This window comes from Neofelis nebulosa, chromosome 6 (assembly GCF_028018385.1).
Source record: "Neofelis nebulosa isolate mNeoNeb1 chromosome 6, mNeoNeb1.pri, whole genome shotgun sequence".
Taxonomy (NCBI): Eukaryota; Metazoa; Chordata; class Mammalia; order Carnivora; family Felidae; genus Neofelis; species Neofelis nebulosa.
Window position 1 is genome coordinate 133,944,229 of NC_080787.1, and position 23,348 is coordinate 133,967,576.

Below are 23,348 nucleotides of genomic sequence, written 5' to 3' on the forward strand. Positions count from 1 at the left end.
AAAAGTACAGGTAATACTATTAATACCTATTTACATATCCTTCAGATATTAATGTTAACATTTTACCCTATCTTTCCAGATCTTGTTTTTAAAATAAAGCAAATTAGCATTCAGACTGTATTTCCTTCTTTCTATCCCATCTCATGTCTCTCAATCCCTGTCTTTAAGTAATCATCATCCCGGAGTTAGTATATATTCTTCTCATCCATGTGTTTATATGTGTTTAATATATACACTTATGTTATCACTTGCTCTATAACACACCTCACTGATATATAGAGCTTTATAAAAACAACCATTTATTCAGAAAAAAATTTTTTTTTAATGTTTTCAATGTTTAATTCGTTTTGAGAGAGAGAGACAGAGTGAGGTGGGGGAAAGGGAGAGAGAGGGAGACACAGAATCCGAAGGAGGCTCCAGGCTCTAGGCTGTCAGCACAGAGCCCAACGCAGGGCTCGAACTCATGGGTCACGAGATCATGACCTGAGCCAAAGTCGGACACTTAACCAACTGAGCCACCCAGGCGCCCCCCAAAATAACCATTTATTATTTTATTATTGATGATGCTGTAGGCTGATTTGGCCCAACTGAATGGCCCTTCTGCTCCATGTGGTATAGGGAGAGCTCACTCGGATAGCTGTGTTCAACTGGGAGCTCCGCTGGGGCATTCACGATGGCCTCTCCTCCTGCAGGTCTTTCTCCACATGGCCTGTTTTATGGCTTCTGGGCACTGGGCAGCTGGTTTTTAAGAGGGAGAGAGCAGAAGCTGCTAGTCCCCTGAGAGGCTAGGTCTGCAGTTTGGTAGAGCATCACCTGTGGAACATTCTTTTGTTCTAAGCAGGTTGCAAGGCCAACCCACATCCTAGGGGAGGAGAAAACAACGTCACCACTTAATGGGAGTAGCAGCAAAAAATGTGTGGTTATCATTGGTCTGCCATGGTTATCATTAGTCTATTATTAGTCTCTGGCCATACATTAGTTACATTCTTCGCTAATGCAAAATGCACTTAGACTCTCAGGGACTCCCAAAGTCTTATCCAGTGCAGCACAAGCTCAGAATCCACTATCTTGTGATCCACATCAAGTCCACATGCAGATGTGGCTCCTTGGAGCTGTTTCTTCAGGTGCAGGTGTGTGGGAGCAGTGCCTCTGGATCTGGTGACCTAGGCACGAAAAAGACAAGTTACCTGCTTCCCATATACCCAGCATACAATGGCAAGGATGGGCTCAGAAAAATCTCAGTGGACACTTCCATTCAAAAAAGGTGGGGGAATAGGAGGTAAATAACTGTCACTGGTAATGGTGACTCAAAATTTAATAACAGTGATTCTAGAATCCAGCCAGGCACATGTGTGTAGTCTGTGCCCCACTTCAGGGGCGGGAGCCGTTGCTTGAATAGGGCCCAGTGGCTTCTTGGGAGTGCCTCTCTGGGAGCCATCTTTTTTTCCCCCATAAGAAATAGGGTTCTTTTTAAAAAACTTTTTAAATGTTCATTTATTTGAGAGAGAGAGCAAGCAAGCAGGGGAGGGGCAGAGAGAGACACACAGAATCCAAAGTAGGCTCCAGGCTCTGAGCTGTCAGCACAGAGCCCTATGTGGGGCTTGAACCCATGAACCGGGAGATCATGACTTGAGCCCAAGTCGGATGCTTAACTGACTGAGCCACCCAGAAATAGGTGCCCTAGAAATAGGTGCCCCAGAAATAGGGTTCTGCTGGCAGCGAAGTAGATCTCAGTCTGCTTTCTGTCTGTAAAAAATTAGGGGACTAGACACCTCTTTTCCCTTTTATAGTCTTAGCCAGGGGTTGGTAAATTACAGCCTCGGGATTAAATCTGGTTTGTGGCCTTTTTCTGTATGGCTTGTGAACTAAAAATGGTTTATATATTTTTAAAAGGGTGGTTCAAAAACCAAAACAACACACATACAATAAACAAAAAAGAGTCTGTGACAGAGACTGAATGTGGCCTGTGAAACCTAAAATATTTACTGTCTGGCTTTTTATAGAAAAACTTGCTGTCCCCTGACTTGGTAAACACACCCCCTGGGGAGTACGCGCGCTGGAATGTGCTTTCTTTTAGTGGGTCTGAAAGAGAATCAACTCAGGAGGCTCCCTGCGGAACTCTTTCTCCTAAATTTATCAATTACATAGGCTCTTCCTATAGATGAAGGGGCACTTCCTCTCATAATTTTGCTTCTAGAAAATGGAGTGTAAATTTATCCCCCTGCCCCCCAAATTCCCCATAGGAATGGGGAATAAATGATTGTAACTAATATAGTGAGACAGTATAACTCCATTTGATTCAGATGTGACTCTCTTCATATATAGACACATACATATGAATTTAGGAGAAAATAGGAAAGAGTATACTGCAAATTGTTATATCAGTTAGCTCTGAGTTGGAATAGCATAAACCTCAGAGAGTTCTAATTTCCTCTATAATTATTAAAAACTGTTGCAGTTATGAGTACTTCTTACCTTTCTATTAAAAAAAACCCCAAACTAATAATGTTTCCCTCCTGGTTTCTCCTACTAATTATATAGTTTTATTTTTGGCATTTGAACAGATCCTTGGAATTTTTTTTAGTGTACAGAGGGAGGCAACCCATTTCTCTTTGTCCCATGACCCCCTCCCCTCCCAACTGGTCTAATACAATTTGTTGAAGAATCTTATTTCTTTTCACTATTAAAAAAAAACCCCAAACTAATAATGTTTCCCTCCTGGTTTCTTCTACTAATTATATAGTTTTATTTTTGGCATTTGAACAGATCCTTGGAATTTTTTTTAGTGTACAGAGGGAGGCAACCCATTTCTCTTTGTCCCACGACCCCCCCCCCCCCCCACCAACTGGCCTAATACGATTTGTTGAAGAGTCTTATTTCTTTTCACTTAGTTGAAATTCCATGTTCATCAGTTCCTAAAGACGTATCTAGAGATACATCGCATATTTAAATGACTTCTTACACAATTTAACTTTTTTCCTGCCCACTGCAGGAGGTATGGTCTTGCTGGATTGAACTGCTTCACTATTTGGATCTGGAGACCACTTGGCTGAGCACTTTGGAGGAGCGGATGAAGAGCACAGAGGCACTGCCCGAGAAGACAGATGCCGTCAATGAAGCACTGGAGGTGGGAACCCGTGTTATGGGTGCTGGTTCTCTTTGTTGCCATGAGGCCAGATGAGCATTCACATGAGGAACATGGCTCTTTCTGTGGACAAACACATCGGCTTTCTTGGTAGCGTTCAGTGTGACTTCTGTCGTCTGAAAAATTATTCAATCATGTATATTTAGATTATGGTGAGCCATGAACTCAGCCTCGTGGGGTGGTTAGCTGTTTGATAATTAGTACATTTAGACATTAGTACATTTAGTAAACACCCTAATGATTTCCCAGCTTGTTTTTGCCAGTCCCCGGATAAAACTCTGCCTCATGTTATTAGGATAAGTGTTCTCTTGTTTCTTCATGAAGTTATTTTTGCTCATTGGACAGTGGCAACCACGGTGTTTTCAATGGCTCTTGCTCTGTTCTCTTTAGACGTGAAAAGCTGGGGACAGGTTAGAGGGGTCAGTATGTGAGGCCTGGGATCCTGTCCTAGGAGGTTGTCCCCAGGCCTAGGCTTGAGCTCTATGAGACCAAGAAATGTGCCTGCTTTTTCATTGTTCCCAAGTTACCAGCACAGTGTGTGACACACGATAACTTAATAACTATTTCTTCAATGGATTAAAATGTGAAGAGGGTAGCTTTGCCTAAAATAAAAGAAGAGGAAGAAGGTATTTTTCCTTTTAAAACTGAAGGGACACAGTGTGGTAATTGAGTGGGTGACTGGACTGAAGGTCAGAAACAAGTCACATGTGGTACCTAAAGTCCAAGAGCCAGATGCTTGTTTGCTGGAGAAAAAAGATTGATTCTCAAATAAAATAGCAGAGTGAGAGATGGAGAGATGGAGAGAGTAAAAAAAAAATATGGAAAGTGTACTTTAAAAACGATTTTCCTGGGGCACCTGAGTGGCTCAGTCAGTTAAGGGTCCGACTTTTGATTTCGGCTCAGGTCATGATCTCATGATTTTGTGAGTTCAAGCCCCGCATTAGGCTCTGGGTGGACAGTGTGGAGCCTGTTTTGGATTCTCTCTCTATCCCTCTGTCTGCCCCTGCCCCGCTGGCATGCACAGGCATGCACTCTCTCTCTCTCAAAGTAAGTAAACTTTAAAAGACATAACATATTTTCCTAACATGAGAATTAAAACACCTGCATTCTAGAAATAAAGAAAATGGAGAGATATGTAAAACAAGGTAGGCATTTTTAAACATTTTGGCATATTTCTTCCTAATTATTAGTTTTTGAAAATCCATCCACCCTGGAAGGCAGTACATTATAGTAATGGATAAAACCCTATAGCGTCATAACATTGGAACCTTAGGTCTTTTTACTGTGTGTTTTTGTACTTAACCTCTGTGAGCTTCAGTTTTCCCATTGTAATATGGGAATGATATTTAGCCCATATAACTAATTAGATTTATGTATATAAAGTGGGTACATAAAATAGCATCTAGCTTTCTGTGTATGTTGTAGAAAAATGAGTACCTGCTTTAGTAATATAATCAATAACAATTTGAGATAATTTTGCTTGTATGGTATTATCTTCTGCTTTTAAACTTTGCATCACACCATGAACTTTTACCCATGTAATTAATAATTACTGAAATTATTTTTATGCAATTATAGTAACATGGATCATCATTCATACTGAGTTTTCAACTTTACATATTTATTAATACCATGATGGATATTTATTAATCATCTGCCTCATTTTTAATCTTGCTCCTTACATAGATTTCTAGAGAATGAAATTACTTGTTTAAAAAAGTAGACATTTTAAGATCCTTGGTATATTTTGCCTCAGTAAATGCATGTATTTTTTCTTCTCCCGTCTAGTCTCTGGAATCTGTTTTGCGCCATCCAGCAGATAATCGCACTCAGATTCGAGAACTTGGCCAGACTCTGATTGATGGAGGGATTCTTGATGATATAATCAGCGAGAAACTGGAGGCTTTTAATAGTCGATACGAAGAACTGAGTCACTTGGTAAGAATTGGGACACGCAGGGGTGTTGATTAGGTGTTATGATATAGAGCTCACCTCAAGAACTTATACCAAGAGGAAGAGTTGATAACCAACATTAATAGATGTGTTTATGGCTTTGAAATGCCAAGTGGCGAAGAGTAGACCTAATACTTCAAGGGAAGCAGAACTTGACGATTAAAAAATCTGTCTTTGAGATTGTTTCTACTTACGGACTATTTAATTTCCTTTAAGGATCATGTTATAGCCATAAGTATTATAATTCATATTATACTAGTAAATATTAGGACCATCCACGTTTGACATAATTTGCTATTATAAAATGCCCTAATCCCTTAGACACCTATCCTGAATGTATCACAACATCCATGTTCATATCGGTAAGTAGAGAAAAGAGATTGTTTCTTTTTAGGAGGTTTGGATGGATATTACATGCTTTTGAACACATGCTAAATAATAATGATTGATGCTTAGGTTATGAATAGCATCAAGCTTACTCCAAAAGTGCAGTAGACAGTGGTTCAACATATATGTAAATCTGTAGAACTTGACACTTTGGACAAAAAGAGATTTATATATTCATTCTACTGATAGACATTCTTGCTCTATTTTATACTGTTATTGGTAGGCTTATTGAGGATTCCTAAAAATGCCCTAAATTTGTAATAAGTGACATTTTTGTTCTCTGTTTAATGTGTTATGTGGGATATCTTTACTTTCTTTCTTTTTTTATTGAGGTATAATTGAAATATAACATTATATTACTTTCTGGTGCACAACATAATGATTTGATATTTATATACATTGTGACATAATCACCACAATAAGTTTAGCTAACATCCCTCATCTTACATAGTCCCAATTTTTTTTTTTTTTGTGATGAGAACTTTTAAGATCTACGCTCTTAGCACTACCAATCTGTTCTCGTATCTACGCGCTGGTGTTTTGTTTGTTTTAGATTCCACATATGAGTGGGATCGCATGCTATTTGTTTTTCTCTGACTCATTTCACTTAGCCTAGTGCCCTCAAGAGCATTTTTATACTTTATCATTGTATATAGAAAGAAGTAAAAATTAATAATTCACTGTAAGATGGATCAGTTACTAGAAGAATCTTTTCACCGTTATCATTGCTAGTTATTATTTATTTAAAATGTAGGCCAGAGTTTTACACTAGGGCTTTCATAGCCTCTTTCTATTCTTGGTGGCCAGAACATAAGGGTTTCCTTATATTCAGCTCTTTATCTTTGTGCTGAGTGACTAATGATTCAATTTTTCCCCTATGTAGGCAGAGAGCAAGCAGATTTCCTTGGAAAAGCAACTCCAGGTCCTGCGGGAAACTGACCACATGCTTCAGGTCTTGCAAGAGAGCTTAGGGGAGCTGGACCAACAGCTCACAACGTACTTGACTGACAGGATAGATGCCTTCCAGGTTCCTCAGGAAGCTCAGGTACTGCTGTGGATTTGAGGGCTTTTGAGTCATAAAAAAGGCATGTGTAACTGTCTCCTCACCTGCGAGAGAACTGGCCCCCCTTGCCGTTCCAGACCGAGTCAGTGAGAGAGGCTGACCTTCCTCACGGAGCAGGATTGGGTTCTGGAGTTCTTTTGGTCTCTGTGTGAGACCCTGGCACACGATCATCATTGTAAAATTATAGTTATGAAGTTGGAAAATTCCTTCTTTATAAATAAGTGGTGAACACTAGAAGTGACAAATGCGAAGACCTTAGTGTGTTCCCCCACGGTAGTCCTGCAATTCAGGGGGCCTGTGTTACTATTAAACTTACTAAAGCCTATATAGGGGTCAGCATATTCTTATGTACTGTGTGACTCTATGGGACTTTTAATAAAAAAAAAAAGACATTCTCCCCTTTCTAATCTCTTTGTAGAAAATCCAAGCAGAGATCTCGGCCCATGAGTTAACTCTGGAGGAGTTGAGAAAAAATGCACGTTCCCAGCCTCCGACATCCCCAGAAGGCAGGAACGCCAGGGGAGGAAGTCAGATGGATGTACTCCAGGTGAAGAGGGCAGGCAGCTTCCCTCCACTTTTTGATGTGTTGGGCATAAAGAAAAATTGGAAAGAGCTGATTACTTGGATGCCCTTGGTCTTCTTTGTTTATGACGTAAACAGTGGCATGGGAGTGACGTATTGGAGGTGCATTGTATCCCCGGAAGGGCAGCAGAAACAAAATATTGAATCTGATTTTATAGTTGAGTTGAGAAGAGAGAGCAAGCTAGATTTAGAAGTTACCTTTGTATAGATTTTTCCATGAACACAAGCCTCTGTCGGTTCTGGTGTGGCTGGTGCACTGGGCTGGCTGGGAGCCCGCGATGGAGCACTGCTGAGAGTCCATTAGTGATGGAGGTGAGATTGACCTGGACTCTGAGCTTGTGGTCAAGGGCACTCTGAGTTTTAGGCTCCTGAACTACAGTTTTCAAACAGGTGAGAAAATTTGTGAAGCTTTCATTCCAGCGAGGCCAGCTTCGCCTTTTATTGTATCTTCAGCCTCTACACTGTCAAGTAATTCGGGACAGTGGGCTGTGGAGTTCACTCAGGTGATTGGGAAGCCTCACTCAGTTCCTTTAAGGAATGTTTGTCTTGCTGCTTTTTCCTACAGCTTTTCAGCAGTATGTGTTGTGCTAATACCGTCTGCTGAGACAGATTGCCGTTCTGTTGCGAATTGCTTATTATGTCCATTTATGCAAACAGAGGAAACTTCGAGAGGTGTCTACAAAGTTCCAGCTTTTCCAGAAGCCTGCTAACTTTGAACAGCGCATGCTTGATTGCAAGCGTATCCTGGATTGTGTGAAAGCAGAGCTTCATGTTCTGGATGTGAAGGATGTGGATCCTGATGTCATACAGAACCATCTGGACAAGTGTATGGTGAGGTCATCGGTGGATAATGTGTCCACTGGGTTTTCCAGCTGCTCTTATGGCTTCACCTAGTGCTTACATACATGGTTTATTAATAATTGCTAGTCTATATTGAGCTAAGAATACAGAGTGATGGTGAAAAACAGGTTAAAAATAAGAAGTGTGGTCCTGTCCTTCAAAGAAATTAAAAGAGATAAGACAGACAGGTAGGAGAAAGTAAAATCAATTATTACAATATAACAAGATAAGCTAGAATAGACATGCATATAACATGATTTAAAAAACAAGGGAAACACATCTTAATCAGAGTATGAAGTTAGGGAAGGTTTTGGCAGAATGTGACTAATAAGCTAAATTCTAAAGGATAAATTTGAGTCAGCTAGAAGAACCGTACTTAGAATAGATGTTAGGAATATTACAATGTAAAAGAAAATCATTTTTAAGGAAAGTCAAACTTTAAATTTTAACTTACAAAGTTTAAGCCTAAAATATGAAAGACAAAATTATACTGAGAATGGATGTCAGGAATATTATAACATAAAAAAACCATTCTCTAGGAAAGTAGAATTTTAAATTGACGTTTAAGCCTAAGATGTAAGACAAGAAATTATTTATAAGGCGTTATTACTATTTTAGTCTAGAACTTTATAACTCAGTTGAATAGAAATTTAAAAATAATGTGGCTAAGTGTATACAATCTTAGAATTAGTCTTCTCCTCAGGAGAGTCATGAGGAGGCTTAAGATGACCCCGGTTAAGACAAAAGTCTGGGGGAGTTTGTGCGTTTCAAAATTGCTTTCTCCATGTGTATTGCACACTGCAGGTTTGCATACTCGAAAACTGAAATGTGTGGAAGGATGAACAAATAGGATAAGTGTGTGTGTGTGTGTGTGTGTGTGTATAAGTACAGGTGTGTGTCTGTTGTGAGTATACATGTAAGCATTTATTTATTTAATGAGATACAGAGAGCAAAAGAGCAAGCCTTGCCCTTGACCTTATGTAACTCAGTCCACTGGTCTGTTACTATGTGACAATGCCATGTGAGATGTTTCAGGTCAAGATCATGAGTGACAAAAACAAGAGAACTTGCCCAGGTAAAAGTTTTTAGTCTTAAGTGACTAGGATGAGGAGGCCTCTGAATTTGACCTACATCACTCCAGTTTCTTAAAGTTACATACCTCTTGCTATATTGAATTTTTATACATCTTTTCATCCTATAAGTAATGCATGCTTATTGTGGTAGACTGGTACTTCAGAGAATTTTAAGAAAAAAAGTTAATGTTAATACTTCCAAATGTCAACAGCCAGAAATATGGCCAGTGTTAGCTTCATTCTAGTAAGAGCATTTATGATTTTTAAAAATGTAATTTAAGAAATGATAGACATTCATGTTTTAGTCTTAATGTTTTTCCATTTTATGCAGGAAAAATGTTTTTATTATTCAGTACTTTCATGAACCTAGAAAACACACGTTTGACGTTTTTTAAATAAGTATAATCTCTATTAGTTTATTTTCTTATCTGATTTTAAAAAGATAATACAACCTTGATTTCATTTCTCTCCTCCTTTGAACCAAATCTGAGGCAGATAAAGCCCTTTGATCTCCATAGTTACTTTGTAGCTGTCAATCTGTGGAAGCTGTGTTTTGAAATGTTTCCAATTAGCAACTTTTCACCACAGTGTGTAAAATGTGCCTTGCTCTCTTTTAAAGAAACTCTATAAAACTTTGAGTGAAGTCAAGCTTGAAGTGGAGACTGTAATCAAAACAGGAAGGCACATTGTCCAGAAGCAACAAACTGACAACCCCAAGGGGATGGATGAGCAGTTGACTTCGCTGAAGATTCTCTACAATGACCTGGGTGCCCAGGTAAGGGCAGCTGCAGTGCTAGCCTGTTTCGCTCTCATTTATGTATTTTAAAATTTTACTCTTAGGGGAATGCATGTTTGAATTTTATAGCACTAATAATAGTGTTTTCTTTTTTTTTTTTTTTTTTTTGATTTTTTAATGTTTATTAATTTTTGAGGGGGTGGGGGAAAGAGAGAGAGAGGCAGAGACGACAGAGAGAGGGAGACATAGAATCTGAAGCCATCAGCACAGAGCCTGACACGGGGCTTGAACTCACAGACTGTGAGATCATGACCTGAGCCCAAGTCGGATGCTTAACCAATTGAGCCACCCAGGCACCCCAATAACAGTGTTTTCAATTATTCCAGTATTTTTTATTATATTTCATTAAATCTGTATGTTAATAAACATTACAATGATGAATGATTGTATAGAAATTTGCTTTTAATATTTAATCCAGACTCATTTTTAGATTTTCTTTTTTTGTTGTTTTGTTTTAAGATTATTTATTTATTTGTTTGTTTATTTTGAGAGAGAGAGCATGAGAAGGGGAGGGGCACAGAGGGAGAGAGAGAGGGGGAGAGAGAGAATACCAAACAAGCTCCACACCATCAGTGCTGAGCCCGATGTGGGGCTCGAACTCATGAACCATGAGATCATAACCTGAACTGAAACCAAGAGTCAGATGCATAACCAACTGAGCCACTCAGGCGCCCCTTTTATATTTTCAATGGTAGTCACGTTTCATAAGTTATTCTACAAGAACTCTACCAATAATAATAGCCCCTTTATAAACTGAAGTTACTGTTCGTTGGATTTCTGAATTGAATAGTCTACTGAGAAATATTAAAACATCAAGACTGTGGTAAATAGTAAGTGACAGGAAATTCACATTAATCTAGCAGGATCTAAAATCCTTTCAAGAAACACCTATAATTTGGGCATCTTAGTGAATCTGTGGGGGAATTTTTGGTCATTTATTTTGAGTAACTATATTTAGCAGGTTTAATGTCTTCTCTTATTGAGAACTCTGCCCTGAAGTTAGGAAAACAAAACAAAACAGAACAAAACAAACAATGACCACCATGTTTAAGTGAAACTTTATTGGCAATGTTGGAAAGCTGGGTTAGATAATATTTGAGGTCCTTCTTGGATTATTAAATATTACCTAAGTTTCTACATCAGCCCCGAGAACACTAGCTGAAACTTTGTTATCATTTTCAGATCAGTAAGAATGAGCAGTGCATATGTTTCCTGGACAACTTTGACTTCACTTCTGCAAGATAAAATTGCTGATGTGATATGTTTGTATCATTTTGACACACTGCACATCTGGAGCACATAGTGTAGAGCTTCTTTCTGTTATTAAACACCTGAAGTTTTTTTTTTAATCAAATATTATTGTATTTATTCATCAACTAGGCATTTTATGGATGGCAGTGGTGGTGTTGCTGGTTTTAATATTAATTCTCTAGCTGTGACCATGGTTTTAGAGTTAAGTCATTTTCTCATTCAACACGGTTGAGACTTTACTGTGTGTCAGGTATCACAGAGGCAGTAGTGATACAGTGGTGAGCAAAAACATAAATCATCTTTGTCTGCTAGAACTTAGGGTAGTGAAGGAAGAAAACATTAAACAAGTAGTCATACAAAGTAATGCCACATTAGCAGTCTGAAGTGTTATGAAGGAATGTGTATGGTGTTTGAAGAGTACAGGTAATTAGCAATTTGGCCCGGTCTGGAGTTACGAAAGCTTCCTTGAAGAAGTGGTGCATAAGCCGAGATCTGAAGGATGAGTAGCAATAGCCTCCTGAAAGCAGCGGAGGAGTCCTCTAGGTTGATGGAACGGTATGTATAAAGGCCCTGTGGCAGGAGGCAGATGGTACATTTGTGTGGCTAATGCAGAGACAGCAAGGATAGGGAACGTGGTGCTGGAGTGAGGGGCGAGACGAGCACACTAGTGTCTTAGAGTTGTGATAAAGGTTTGAATCTCAAGAGCAAGCTCGTATATTTGCTTTTAAAAGGTCACTTACTGGGGCGCCTGGGTGGTGCAGTCGGTTGAGCGTCCGACTTCAGCCAGGTCACGATCTCGCGGTCCGTGAGTTCGAGCCCCGCGTCGGGCTCTGGGCTGACGGCTCGGAGCCTGGAGCCTGTTTCCGATTCTGTGTCTCCCTCTCTCTCTGCCCCTCCCCCGTTCATGCTCTGTCTCTCTCTGTCCCAAAAATAAATAAACGTTGTAAAAGGTCACTTACTGCGGTTTGGTGGATGAATTGGATAAAGGCAGGGATGGATGTGAAGAGAGCAGTTAGGAAGTCATTGTCGCGCTCTTACTGAGAAACAGTGGCGTGAACTAGGGTGGAGCAGTGGAGATGGCAGGGGAGGACTGACTCAGACATATTTAAGAAGTGAAATGAGTAGGACTTGGTGATGGATTAGATGTGGGAGTAGAGGGGAGAGGGAGATAAAGGATGACCCCTAGGTTTCTAGCTTGGTTACATGGGAGATCATGGTGCCATAATTGGGAGGAGGCTCTGGAAGGAAAGGCAGAAACACGGAAGAATTATAAGCATGTATTGGGCATGTTCACATTTTAAGTGCCTTTGTGAGAATGAATTAAATATATCAGACACTCACAAAGTTATTCAAGTCTGGGGAATATATCTGGGCTGACGCTAGGAATTTTATGAGTCATCTGCATAGAGATGGTAATTAAAGTTTTCAGTGATGAGATTGTCTAGGGACAGGATATAGTGTGAAAGAAAAGCCTATATGAGCCACAAAATAAAAAATAAATGAGTGGGATTACAGCACACTTGATCTTAGCCAAAAGGCCGAGAAGTGATTGAGTGGGACTACATTAAACCAAAGAGCTCCTGCACAGCAAAAGAAACCATCAGTGAAATGAAAAGCCAGCCTACAGAATGGGGAAAAAAAAAATGTTTGCAAGTCATATATATGATAATGGGTTAATATAAAAAAATATAGGGGCGCCTGGGTGGCGCAGTCGGTTGAGCGTCCGACTTCAGCCAGGTCACGATCTCGCGGTCCGTGAGTTCGAGCCCCGCGTCGGGCTCTGGGCTGATGGCTCAGAGCCTGGAGCCTGTTTCCGATTCTGTGTCTCCCTCTCTCTCTGCCCCTCCCCCGTTCATGCTCTGTCTCTCTCTGTCCCAAAAATAAAAAAAATAAAAAACGTTGAAAAAAAAAATTAAAAAAAAAAAAATAAATAAAAAAATATAAAGAATTCATACAGCTCAATAGCAAAAAAGCAAATAATCCAATGAAAAATGGGCAGAGGGCCTGAATAGGCATTGTTCCAAAGAAGACATACAGTGGATCAAGAAGTACATGAAAAAGTGCTCAAACATGACTAATCATCAAGGAAATGCAAATCAAAGCCACAGTGAGATATGACCCTACACCTGTTAGATGAATAGTGTCAAAAAGAGATAATTCCCAAGAGAATGTGGAGAAAAGAGAACCCTTGTGCACCACTGGTGGGAATGTAAATTGGTGCAACCACTGTTGAAGGCAGTATGCAGATTCCTCAAAAAATTAAAAATGGAACTACCCAATGATCTGGTAATTCCACTTCTAGGTGTATATCCGACAGAAACAAAAAGACTACATTGAAGAGATATCTGCACCCTCATGTTGACAGTCACACTATTTAGAATTGCCAAGGCAACTGCAAAGGAAACAGTCAAAACTAAAAGGCAACCAGCAGAATGGGAAAAGATATTTGCAAATGACATATCAGACAAAGGGCTAGTATCCAAAATCTATAAAGAACTCACCTAACTCCACACCTGAAAAACAAATAATCCAGTGAAGAAATGGCAGAAAACATGAATAGACACTTGTCTAAAGAAGACATCCAGATGGCCAATAGGCACATGAAAAGATGCTCAACGTCGCTCCTCATCAGGGAAATACAAATCAAAACCACACTCAGATATCACCTCATGCCAGTCAGAGTGGCCAAAATGAACAAATCAGGGGACTATAGATGCTGGAGAGGATGTGGAGAAACGGGAACCCTCTTGCACTGTTGGTGGGAATGCAAACTGGTGCAGCTGCTCTGGAAAACATTGTGGAGGTTCCTCAAAAAATTAAAAATAGATCTACCCTAGCAGTAGCACTGCTAGGAATTTACCCTGGGATACAGGAGTGCTGATGCATAGGGGCACTTGTACCCCAATGTTTGTAGCAGCACTCTCAACAGTAGCCAAATTATGGAAAGAGCCTAAATGTCCATCAACTGATGAATGGATAAAGAAGTTGTGGTTTATATACACAATGGAATACTACGTGGCAATGAGAAAGAATGAAATATGGCCTTCTGTAGCCACGTGGATGGAACTGGAGAGTGTTATGTTAAGTGAAATAAGTCATACAGAGAAAGACAGATACCATATGTTTTCACTCTTATGTGGATCCTGAGAAACTTAACAGAAGACCATGGGGGAGGGGAAAGAAAAAAAAAAGAGAGAGCCAAAGCATAAGAGACTCTTAAAAACTGAGAATAAACTGAGGGTTGATAGGGAGTGGGAGAGAGGGGAGGGTGGGTGATGGGGGCGCAGATACCTCTTCAAAATACTGATTTTTGTTTCCTGTGGATATATACACCAAAGTAGGATCACTGGATCATATGGTAGTTTTATTTTTAATGTTTTGGAGAACCACCATACTGTTTTCCACAATTGTATACTTGAAATCTGCTAAAAGAGTAGATGTTCCGTGTTTTCACTACAAAAAAAGGTAACTATTGGAGATGATGGATGCATTAATTAGCTTGATTATGGTAATCATTTCACTTAAGATGATCACATGGTACAAACGAAATATGCATCTATGAAACTACAGTCAGTAGCAAGAAGTGGTAACACCAGGAGAGTTCTGGGACAGGAAAGCCAGGGACAGAGGGTATTTTGAGAATGAGCGTAGGCACTGGTTTTGAATTCTTGAACATTAAATATGATGTCCATTTAAAAATGTCCATTTAGATCTGTTGCCCTTGGAGTCATTATTGAGCTTAGCAGAGGCCTTTTCTATGAAGTGATAGGAACAGAAGCCAGAATGGGAGGAGGTAAGAAATGTGAGGGAGGTAAGAAAATGGTTTTGAGGACTGGTGAGGGAAAGATAGGAGAGAGGATGATCTGAGGGGAGTTGGAGCCAAGGAAGGGAGTTTTGCTTTTTTTTTAAAAAACCATGAGAGACTTGAGTATGTTTCATAGCTGATGGGAATAATCCTATTGAGAGGGAATGGTTGAATATGTAAGAGGGAGAAGGATAAATGCATAGGTAAAAGCTTTACAACTTGAAACTGCTTAATTCAGTATGCACTAGGTCTTAAAATGTATTGATTAGACTAGGAAGAGCAGATTGTTATAAACTGAACTGTAAATTATTTTCTTCTTGGAATATACAAATCTTTGGTAGCATTAAGTTTTATGATGATTGTATAGCTGCCTGGGCATGTCAAAGTCAGATAAGATCCTTTGAATACCTAATATCTTTTAATATAAATCATGTATTTGTCTCCTAAAGTCTGCATTGAGGGGCTATTAATTTAAAGTCATGAATTTTAATTAAACTCTGTAGGAAAAAATATTTCACTCTTAAGAAGGAATTTAATAATGATCAATCCTTGAGGTATGAAAGAGTAAAAATGAACCTAGGGGACCAGAAAAAAGAAATGTAATTCCGTGTTACTTATTAAGAAAATTCAGTCTTTATGTCATTCAAGAAAATTTCATCTCATACATGACATCTCTTTACTACTCTTGCAAATTGCATCTACATATGTGCACATAAAAAGAACACATTTTTACTTATGTATTGTGTTGTGATGCCCTTAAAAATGTTATCTCAGCTTTAGATTATGAGTGATACTTTGAGAGTACCATCATGTAATGTAAGGGGTCAGACCAGGCTCAACCAATGGCCATGCCACCCTGATCATGGCCTTAGCATCCTTAAAGCTTCACTGCCCTGATCTGCAAAGTAGGAGGGATAGGACCCATCACAGAGGCTGTTGTGGGTTTTATTGTATAGCACGCATAATATTCTCCAGTGTAACACGGGAGCTATGTTAAGAGCCTGGTAGGAGCGCCTGGGTTGGTTAAGTGACCGACTTGATTTTGGCTCAGGTCATGATCTCATGGTTCATAAGACTGAGCCCTGTGTTGGGCTCTGTGCTGACAAGGTGTAGGTGGCTTGGGATTCCCTCTCCTTTTTCTCTCTGTCTCTCTCAAAATAAACATTAAAAAAAGAGCCTGGTAAATGTTAGTTCAGTTGATTTTGCTTTCTGTCAACCACAAAAACAATTTAATAATAGAGGTTTATGTTGCATAGTTATTTATTATATTTTAAGTTAAATAGTTAATTACAAAACATAATTATGAAAATCATGCTATTCTCCCCTCAAATTTCTAGGCCAAAGTATATATATATATATATGTGTGTGTGTGTGTGTGTGTGTGTGTGTTTTAAAGTTTATTTATTTTGAGAGAGAGAGAGATCATGAGTGTGTAAGAGGGGCAGAGAGAGAGGGAGAGAGAGAGAATCCCAAACAGGCTCTGCACTGTCAGCATAGAGCCGGATGCAGGGCTCAATCTCACAAACTGTAAGATATGACCTAAGCTGAAATCCAGAGTCAGATGCTTAACAAACTGAGCCACCTAGGAGTCCTGTGTGTGTTTTTAAACAGACTTCTTTGAGAGGACTGTAAGGCATCTTCTGTTTAAAATAATAAAAGATACATTTACTGATTCCTTAACTTTGTTACAAGGACTGGGCCAAGTCCTTTGTCATTTAATACTCTGTTGACAACTTTTGAGGGCTTTGCCTCTGCCAAGGTCACTTAGAAAGGAAGTGGGAAGAGCTAAGATGAAAGGCCAAGATTGCCTGACATTTAACTTCTATAGTATATTGTCCTCCTGTGGAGATGTAAGAATGGAGTGATTCTAGGTGCGAGAGAGATGGGTTATGTATGTCTTGGGGTTTAAGTATGAGTAGAGTTTGGATCTTTAGTTATTACTTGGATTCACTCATATCATGTTTATTTCTCTCTCTCTTGCTCTCGCTCTCTCTCTCTCTCAATCCCTCCCCTTTTCAGGTGACAGAGGGAAAACAGGAACTGGAAAGAGCATCACAGTTGGCCCGGAAAATGAAGAAAGAGGCTGCTTCTCTTTCTGAATGGCTCTCTGTCACTGAAGCTGAGTTGGTACAGAAATCCACTTCAGAAGGTTTGCTTGGCGACTTGGATATAGAAATCTCCTGGGCTAAAGTAAGTTGTAGTTCAGGTTACCTGCCAGTATTATGCCAGGGTCACCTGTGGCATTTTGTTCAGGATGTCATTTATCTCCATTTCATATTAAACGTAGCCTTTTCTTGTTTTCCATTATTTTTCCACCTCTGTGTGTTAAGAAAGAAGAAAAGAACATTAAAAACAACAATTTTAAGAAGATATTCCTACTTTGATTCCAAAAGCATTAAACTCATGGCTCATCAGTAAGGCCTTTATAGTCATTGAGCTTATGTGGTACTTGAAAACAATCATTGCCTTCAAAATTGGTGACACTTTTTGAGTATTCATTTTTCACAAAGAATTGTGCTGAATTTATTTATTAATTCTCTATAGTAACTTTTGTGCCAGCAACAAATCTTCCTGCTGCAAACTACCTGATATAAAGAGCATAGGAACAGAATTAAAAAAAAAGAAAACCAATAAAAGATCTAAGAGTTTTCTGTAGCTCTGTAGTAATTTTGAAATCACAGAGATTAGAGAGTAGATTTGCCAATTCTCCCTTTTGAGGTAGACAAAGAATTGAATAGAACACAAAGTAGTTTTATTTTTAACCAATGCATTCTCTTTTCCTAAATTTATTTCCCAAGAAGCATGTATACTAGAGATACATGCTGAGTATAAATGTTCGATACGGTGAAAGAAATTTATTTCAAGTCACAGGTATCAGTTTTGACATCTACAGGTGTTTGCTTGTGGGAAGTGAAGAGAAGGTCCTGGGTGATACAGCTGCTTCTTAATTTGAATACTTCGTGGAGAGGACCCTTGAAAGCAAGTCCAGATACGAGGCAGTAGAATTGCTCAAGAAAAGTATAGTTCTGCGTGGGCTGTGTGAGGTGACAAGGGTGCTGTCAGCACAGAACCCGATGTGGGGCTTGAACTCAGAAACCATGAGATCGTGACCTGAGCGGAAGTCAGACGCTTAACTGACTGAGCCACCCAGGCGCCCCTGCTAAATTTAAGTTTTTCAAGGAAATATTATCTTCTTTGTACATTTTGAAAGCTGTTATTTTCTTATGTTTTTAAAAATTTATTTATTTGAGAGAGTGAGTGCACACGAGAGTGTGGGAAGGCCAGAGAAAGAAGGAGAGAGACAGAATCCTAAGCAGGCTTCTTAGGATTGTCAGTGTGGAGCCCAATGCGTGGGGCTCAAACCCATGAAACCTGAGATCATGACCTGGGACAAAATCAAGTCAGACACTCAACCAACTGAGCTACCCAGGCACCCTGCCATTACTTTCTTATTAATAATTGAAGTCCTATAGGCTAATTGAATGACACATGCATAGTGTAATTTAAAAAGATAGAAGCAGGGCTCCTGGGTGGCTCAGTCAGTTAAACGTCTTGACTCTTGATTTCGGCTCAGGTCATGATCTCACAGTCCTTGGGACAGAGTCCCCAGTGGGGTTCTGCACTGACAGTGCAGAGCCTGCTTGAGATTCTCTCTCTGTCCCTCTCTCCCTGCCCCACCCCCACTCTCTCTCGCTCTATCACTCTCTCTCTCAAAATAAATAAATAAACTTTAAAATAAGAAGACAGAAGCAAAAATAATTTATAATCCAAGAATATACTGCTTTCATTTTAGTTTTTTATAGGCACATACATACAAACATGCATGGCCACAAACATTTACAAATAATTATATTGTGTCTAATGTTTTTTGACCTTGTTTCGAAAAACCTTTATCTTTAATATTCTACTTGCAAGTATTTTTGTATCACACATTGGACAGGCATGGTATTTTATTGCGTACTTTTTATTGTCCCATTCCCATTTATTTCCATAAATTAGTGCCAATTTTCACTATTGTAAAAAATGCTGTGAAGCTTAATCATAGCATACATTTATAATTCTTTCTTGAGGAAAAATTCTTAGCCTTAAAAATATTGGCCAAGGGATATATCGATTTAAAATTCTAATACATACTATGAAATTGCCCTTCAGAAATGTACCCACCAGCTGTGAGTGAGAATTCCTACTTGCTTAACGGCAGGCAAATATCATGTTTTAGTTATTTACTACATTTTCCAAAGGTTAGAGGCCATTTATAGCTCTTTTTAAAAAATTGCCTTTTTGTAGTTTTGACCATTTTGGTCTTTTCATTTAGAGCTCTTGACCTATTGCAATTATAAATACTTAGTGTGTTGTATATTGTTCCACTTTTCTTAATCTTTTTTATTTTTCATTTATTATTATTATTATTTTTTTGCCATTGCGCTTTCCTTTCTGTTCTGTATGTTTTTTTTAAACCACTGTATTATGTATTTTTTAAGGAATAAATTCATATTTTTCTTCATTGTTTCTGCTTTTAGTGCTTATAAAAGCCAACACTATTCTCTACTCCAAGGTTGTATAACTATTCACTTATATTTTCTTCTAGCTCTTTTATAGTTTCATCTTTTACCTTTAATGTTTTAATCCAGTGGAATTTATTTTGGTATATATCATGAGGTAAGGTTCTAACCTTTTTTTCTGAAGAGTTAACCATGTATCTCAGCACTATTTATTAATTATCATTTCCCCACTGATTTGACATGCTAAATTCTTTTTTCTTTGCCTGTTGCTTTGCTTCACTGATCTGACCCTCTGAATTGTTCTTCAGCTTTTTAACTATATGGTTTCATGATATATTTCAACATGTAGCTAATGGATTCCCTGTCTTTATGCTTCGTTTTTTTTTTATATACTTATATAAATTTTAGAATTATTAATCTGAAATTATTAAAAAATTCTGTTAGAGGGTGACTGGGTGGTTCAGTCGGTTAAGTGTCTGACTCTTGATTTCAGCTCAAGTCTCACAGTGGTGAGATCAAGCCCCACATTGGGCTCCACTGTAGGCTCTGTGCTGGGTTCCATGCTGGGCTGCAGCATACTTAAGATTCTCTCTCCCCCTTTCCCTCTGCTCTTCTCCTGTTGGAGCTTGCATATGAATGCTGTCTCTCTCTCAAACAAAATTCTGTTAGAAATTCTGGTTTGAATTGCCATAAATTTATAGACTTGTTTTCAGGGGAATTAATATCTCTGTTATAATAAGTCTTTTTAGTAACATGGTATGTTTCATTTTTTTCCCCCCAATGTTTTCACATTCTATATAATGCTTTGGTTTTTTCCTTCAAAAACATTACGTATGGGTGCAAAGATGTTTATTCCTACATATTTATTTGTTTTTGTAAGTGTATAAAAAGTATGCTTTTTCTTTACTAGTAATTACTTATGGCTTGTACATAGGTGATACTGATTTTTGCAGATTTAATTTTTAATCGTTCATCTTTGTGTACTCAAATCAATTCAGTTAATTTTTTACTCATATCAATTCAGTCAGTTGATTCTCATAATTTTTTAAGGTAAAGACTTAAAATAATGGTATGTTTGTCTCTTCTGGAACTATTCAATTTTAAATTCCCATTTAATCTTATTTCAGGTTTGAAATAATGAAGATGGTAAATACAAGTCACAAATTCATAGCACATTTTTTTCACTCGAGTAAATCAAATGGAACATTAGTATGTAACATAATCACCCACTTTTTCAATATTGTTTTCAGATTTAAGAAACATTAATATTTCACAGCATTTTAATGTATTTACACTTAAAATTTATATAAAATTTTTTCAATGTAAAAATATATTTTCATTCCTGAACTTTAATACTATTTTTATTTGATAGCTTAAATATTATTATTTTCAGTGTAGTCATTTTCTTTACAGTAGTCTATTAGCACAGATAGTTGTATATACTGTTTACATTTAATTTCTTGTTAATTATTTTTATAGTTCTTAAAGACTGTTCTAGTCAATCAGTACATTGCCACTGAAGGTATATAGAAAGGCATAACTGCAGAGAGAGTGGCTGTGGGTTTGGTTTTTTTTTCTGCCTTCTGGAGAAGAATATTTAAGAGAAATATTTTAGTGTCTTTATAAGTATACCAGTATTTGATATAGCCAAGTGAATGTTTAAATCTTGACTGATTTGGGAATTTGCAATTTTTATGCCTTCCAAAATGAAATTTAGTGATGTGAGATTAAATACAAATGAGCTCCTTGAAATTATTTGTTTAAATGTTGGTTAAAAAAGATATAATAGCAGTGGGATGGATATGCTTATGTTACCTTTTGATTGAAACAACTTTGTAGTTTTAATTTTGGGATCCAGCATTTTTGCTATATTTCTCTGAGTATGTGTCCTTTTTTAAAAAGTATTTATTGATTTATTGATTTTGAGAGAGAGAAAAAGTATTTATTTTGAAAGAGAGAGAGAGAGAGAGAGAGAGAGAGGGAGAGAGAGAATCCCATGCAGGCTCTGCACTGGTGGTATGGGGCTCAGACTCATGAGCTGTGAGATCATGACCTGAGCTAAAGTCGGTCGCTTAACTAACTGAGCCACCCAAATGGCCCTTGCTGAGTACACATCATGCCTGGTCAAATTTATGAATGTGTGAATCAAGTTATCGTTATACCATCCAGAGTATTATTTTTGCCTATGACAATTGTTAACTGCAGCTTAGATGTGCTGATTCTCTTATGATTTAGTTACGATGAAATATTTTTTGTAATTCTTATACAACAGATTATATATTAAGTCACCCAGTGCAGGGTGTTATCCTTGTAAATAAAGGTAGTATGCATCAGTAGTTTCCTGTAGTAGTCAAGGAGATAAATTCGTTATGAAACTTTCAGACTTATGAGTTCTGGAATAGTTCAGCTTTGTCGTCTTATAGTGACTGAATATAAAATTGATTCTTTAGGTCTAAAGTTATGATGAAGACACTTGGTGTTTGTGTGTAATAAATGGAATTTGTACTTAAAATGAACAAAACTCAGCTTTTTTACAGCTGAGTTTGTTACTTTTTTGTATTTGCATAATTCGGTGTTTTAATTTTTGTTAGGAATTGAAGAACCCTGAACATTTAATAGGTTGTGGAACATTGGAAACCTTTCAGATATTGTAAATTTCTGGGGGACTCGTGGACTGCCATGCATATATGGAAGAAAAGTTCTTTAAAAATTAAAGTTGGATGAACATTTATAATGTTCTGAAACATCAAGTGGGTGTTGGTATTTTTATTTTCTAGAATATCTTGAAGGATCTGGAAAAGAGAAAAGCTGATTTAAATGCCATCACAGAGAGTAGTACCGCCCTCCAGAACTTGATCGAGGGCAGTGAGCCTGTTTTAGAAGAGAGGCTTTGTGTCCTTAGGGCTGGGTGGAGCCGCGTCCGTACCTGGACGGAGGACTGGTGCAGTACACTGATGGTATGTTTCAGGATGAGATCTTGTCTCCTTTAGTTGCTGAAAAACCAATACAGCTTTGATTGGAAGTTTAAATCCTGTTTTCTGTGTGTCACAATAATGTTTTGCTTCAAGAGAATTAATTTCATTAAACTACATTTTATTTTTTCATTTGAAAAGATAGTACATTTCTAGGGTGAAAAATGTCTCTGTTAAGTAATACACCATTTGTGATATACATAGAAGTATGTACTTTAATATCTTAGTAAGTGTACCTCTCTTGTTATATTTTAATGATTTGGTATTATATTTATTGTCATGCTTTCATAAACCATATATATATATAATACTTACTATGTTCTAATAACAGGCAAACCTCTTAAGAGCACAGGTTTTAGCATCTCATGGCCTAAGTAAAAATTTTGACTAGTAGCTGGGTGACATTGGTCAAGTCACTTAAAGCTCTCTAAATCTCTTGGGGCGCCTGGGTGGCGCAGTCGGTTAAGCGTCCGACTTCAGCCAGGTCACGATCTCGCGGTCCGTGAGTTCGAGCCCCGCGTCGGTCTCTGGGCTGATGGCTCGGAGCCTGGAGCCTGTTTCCGATTCTGTGTCTCCCTCTCTCTCTGCCCCTCCCCCGTTCATGCTCTGTCTCTCTCTGTCCCAAAAATAAATTAAAAACGTTGAAAAAAAAAAAAAAAGCTCTCTAAATCTCATTTTTCTCATATGTAAATGGGCATTATTATAATTTCAACATCATACAGTTTTTGTGAGGATTATGTGACAAGAAACATGTATAAATAACTAGATAGCTATACTTAAAACAACCAATTTTTGATATTATAGTGTTGATTATGATAATTGTTAAATGTTTTATGTTGTTAGTCTCTAGTTGTTCCACTGTTAATTATTACCTGGATAGAGTGAGCTGTTAAATTTCACAGTGGTTTTCTGTCCCTCTTATATTAACAATGAATATGGCAGCCTCCCTCTCTCTTCCCTTAGAGGGAGTTTCATTTAT

General features: G+C 38.1%; 1 protein-coding gene across 6 annotated transcripts in view; it reads left to right on the forward strand.

The window, feature by feature from the left end:
- Positions 1-23,348, forward strand: part of UTRN (utrophin) — a 514,842-nt gene that overhangs the window by 181,807 nt on the left and 309,687 nt on the right. For all 6 annotated transcript variants that reach the window (XM_058736181.1, XM_058736184.1, XM_058736182.1 and 3 more), the window contains exons 27-34: positions 2,993-3,127; positions 4,934-5,083; positions 6,369-6,530; positions 6,967-7,095; positions 7,788-7,961; positions 9,663-9,818; positions 16,915-17,085; positions 22,175-22,354. In XM_058736181.1, coding sequence (XP_058592164.1) covers positions 2,993-3,127; positions 4,934-5,083; positions 6,369-6,530; positions 6,967-7,095; positions 7,788-7,961; positions 9,663-9,818; positions 16,915-17,085; positions 22,175-22,354 — 1,257 coding nt within the window. The remainder of the gene's footprint in view (positions 1-2,992; positions 3,128-4,933; positions 5,084-6,368; positions 6,531-6,966; positions 7,096-7,787; positions 7,962-9,662; positions 9,819-16,914; positions 17,086-22,174; positions 22,355-23,348) is intronic.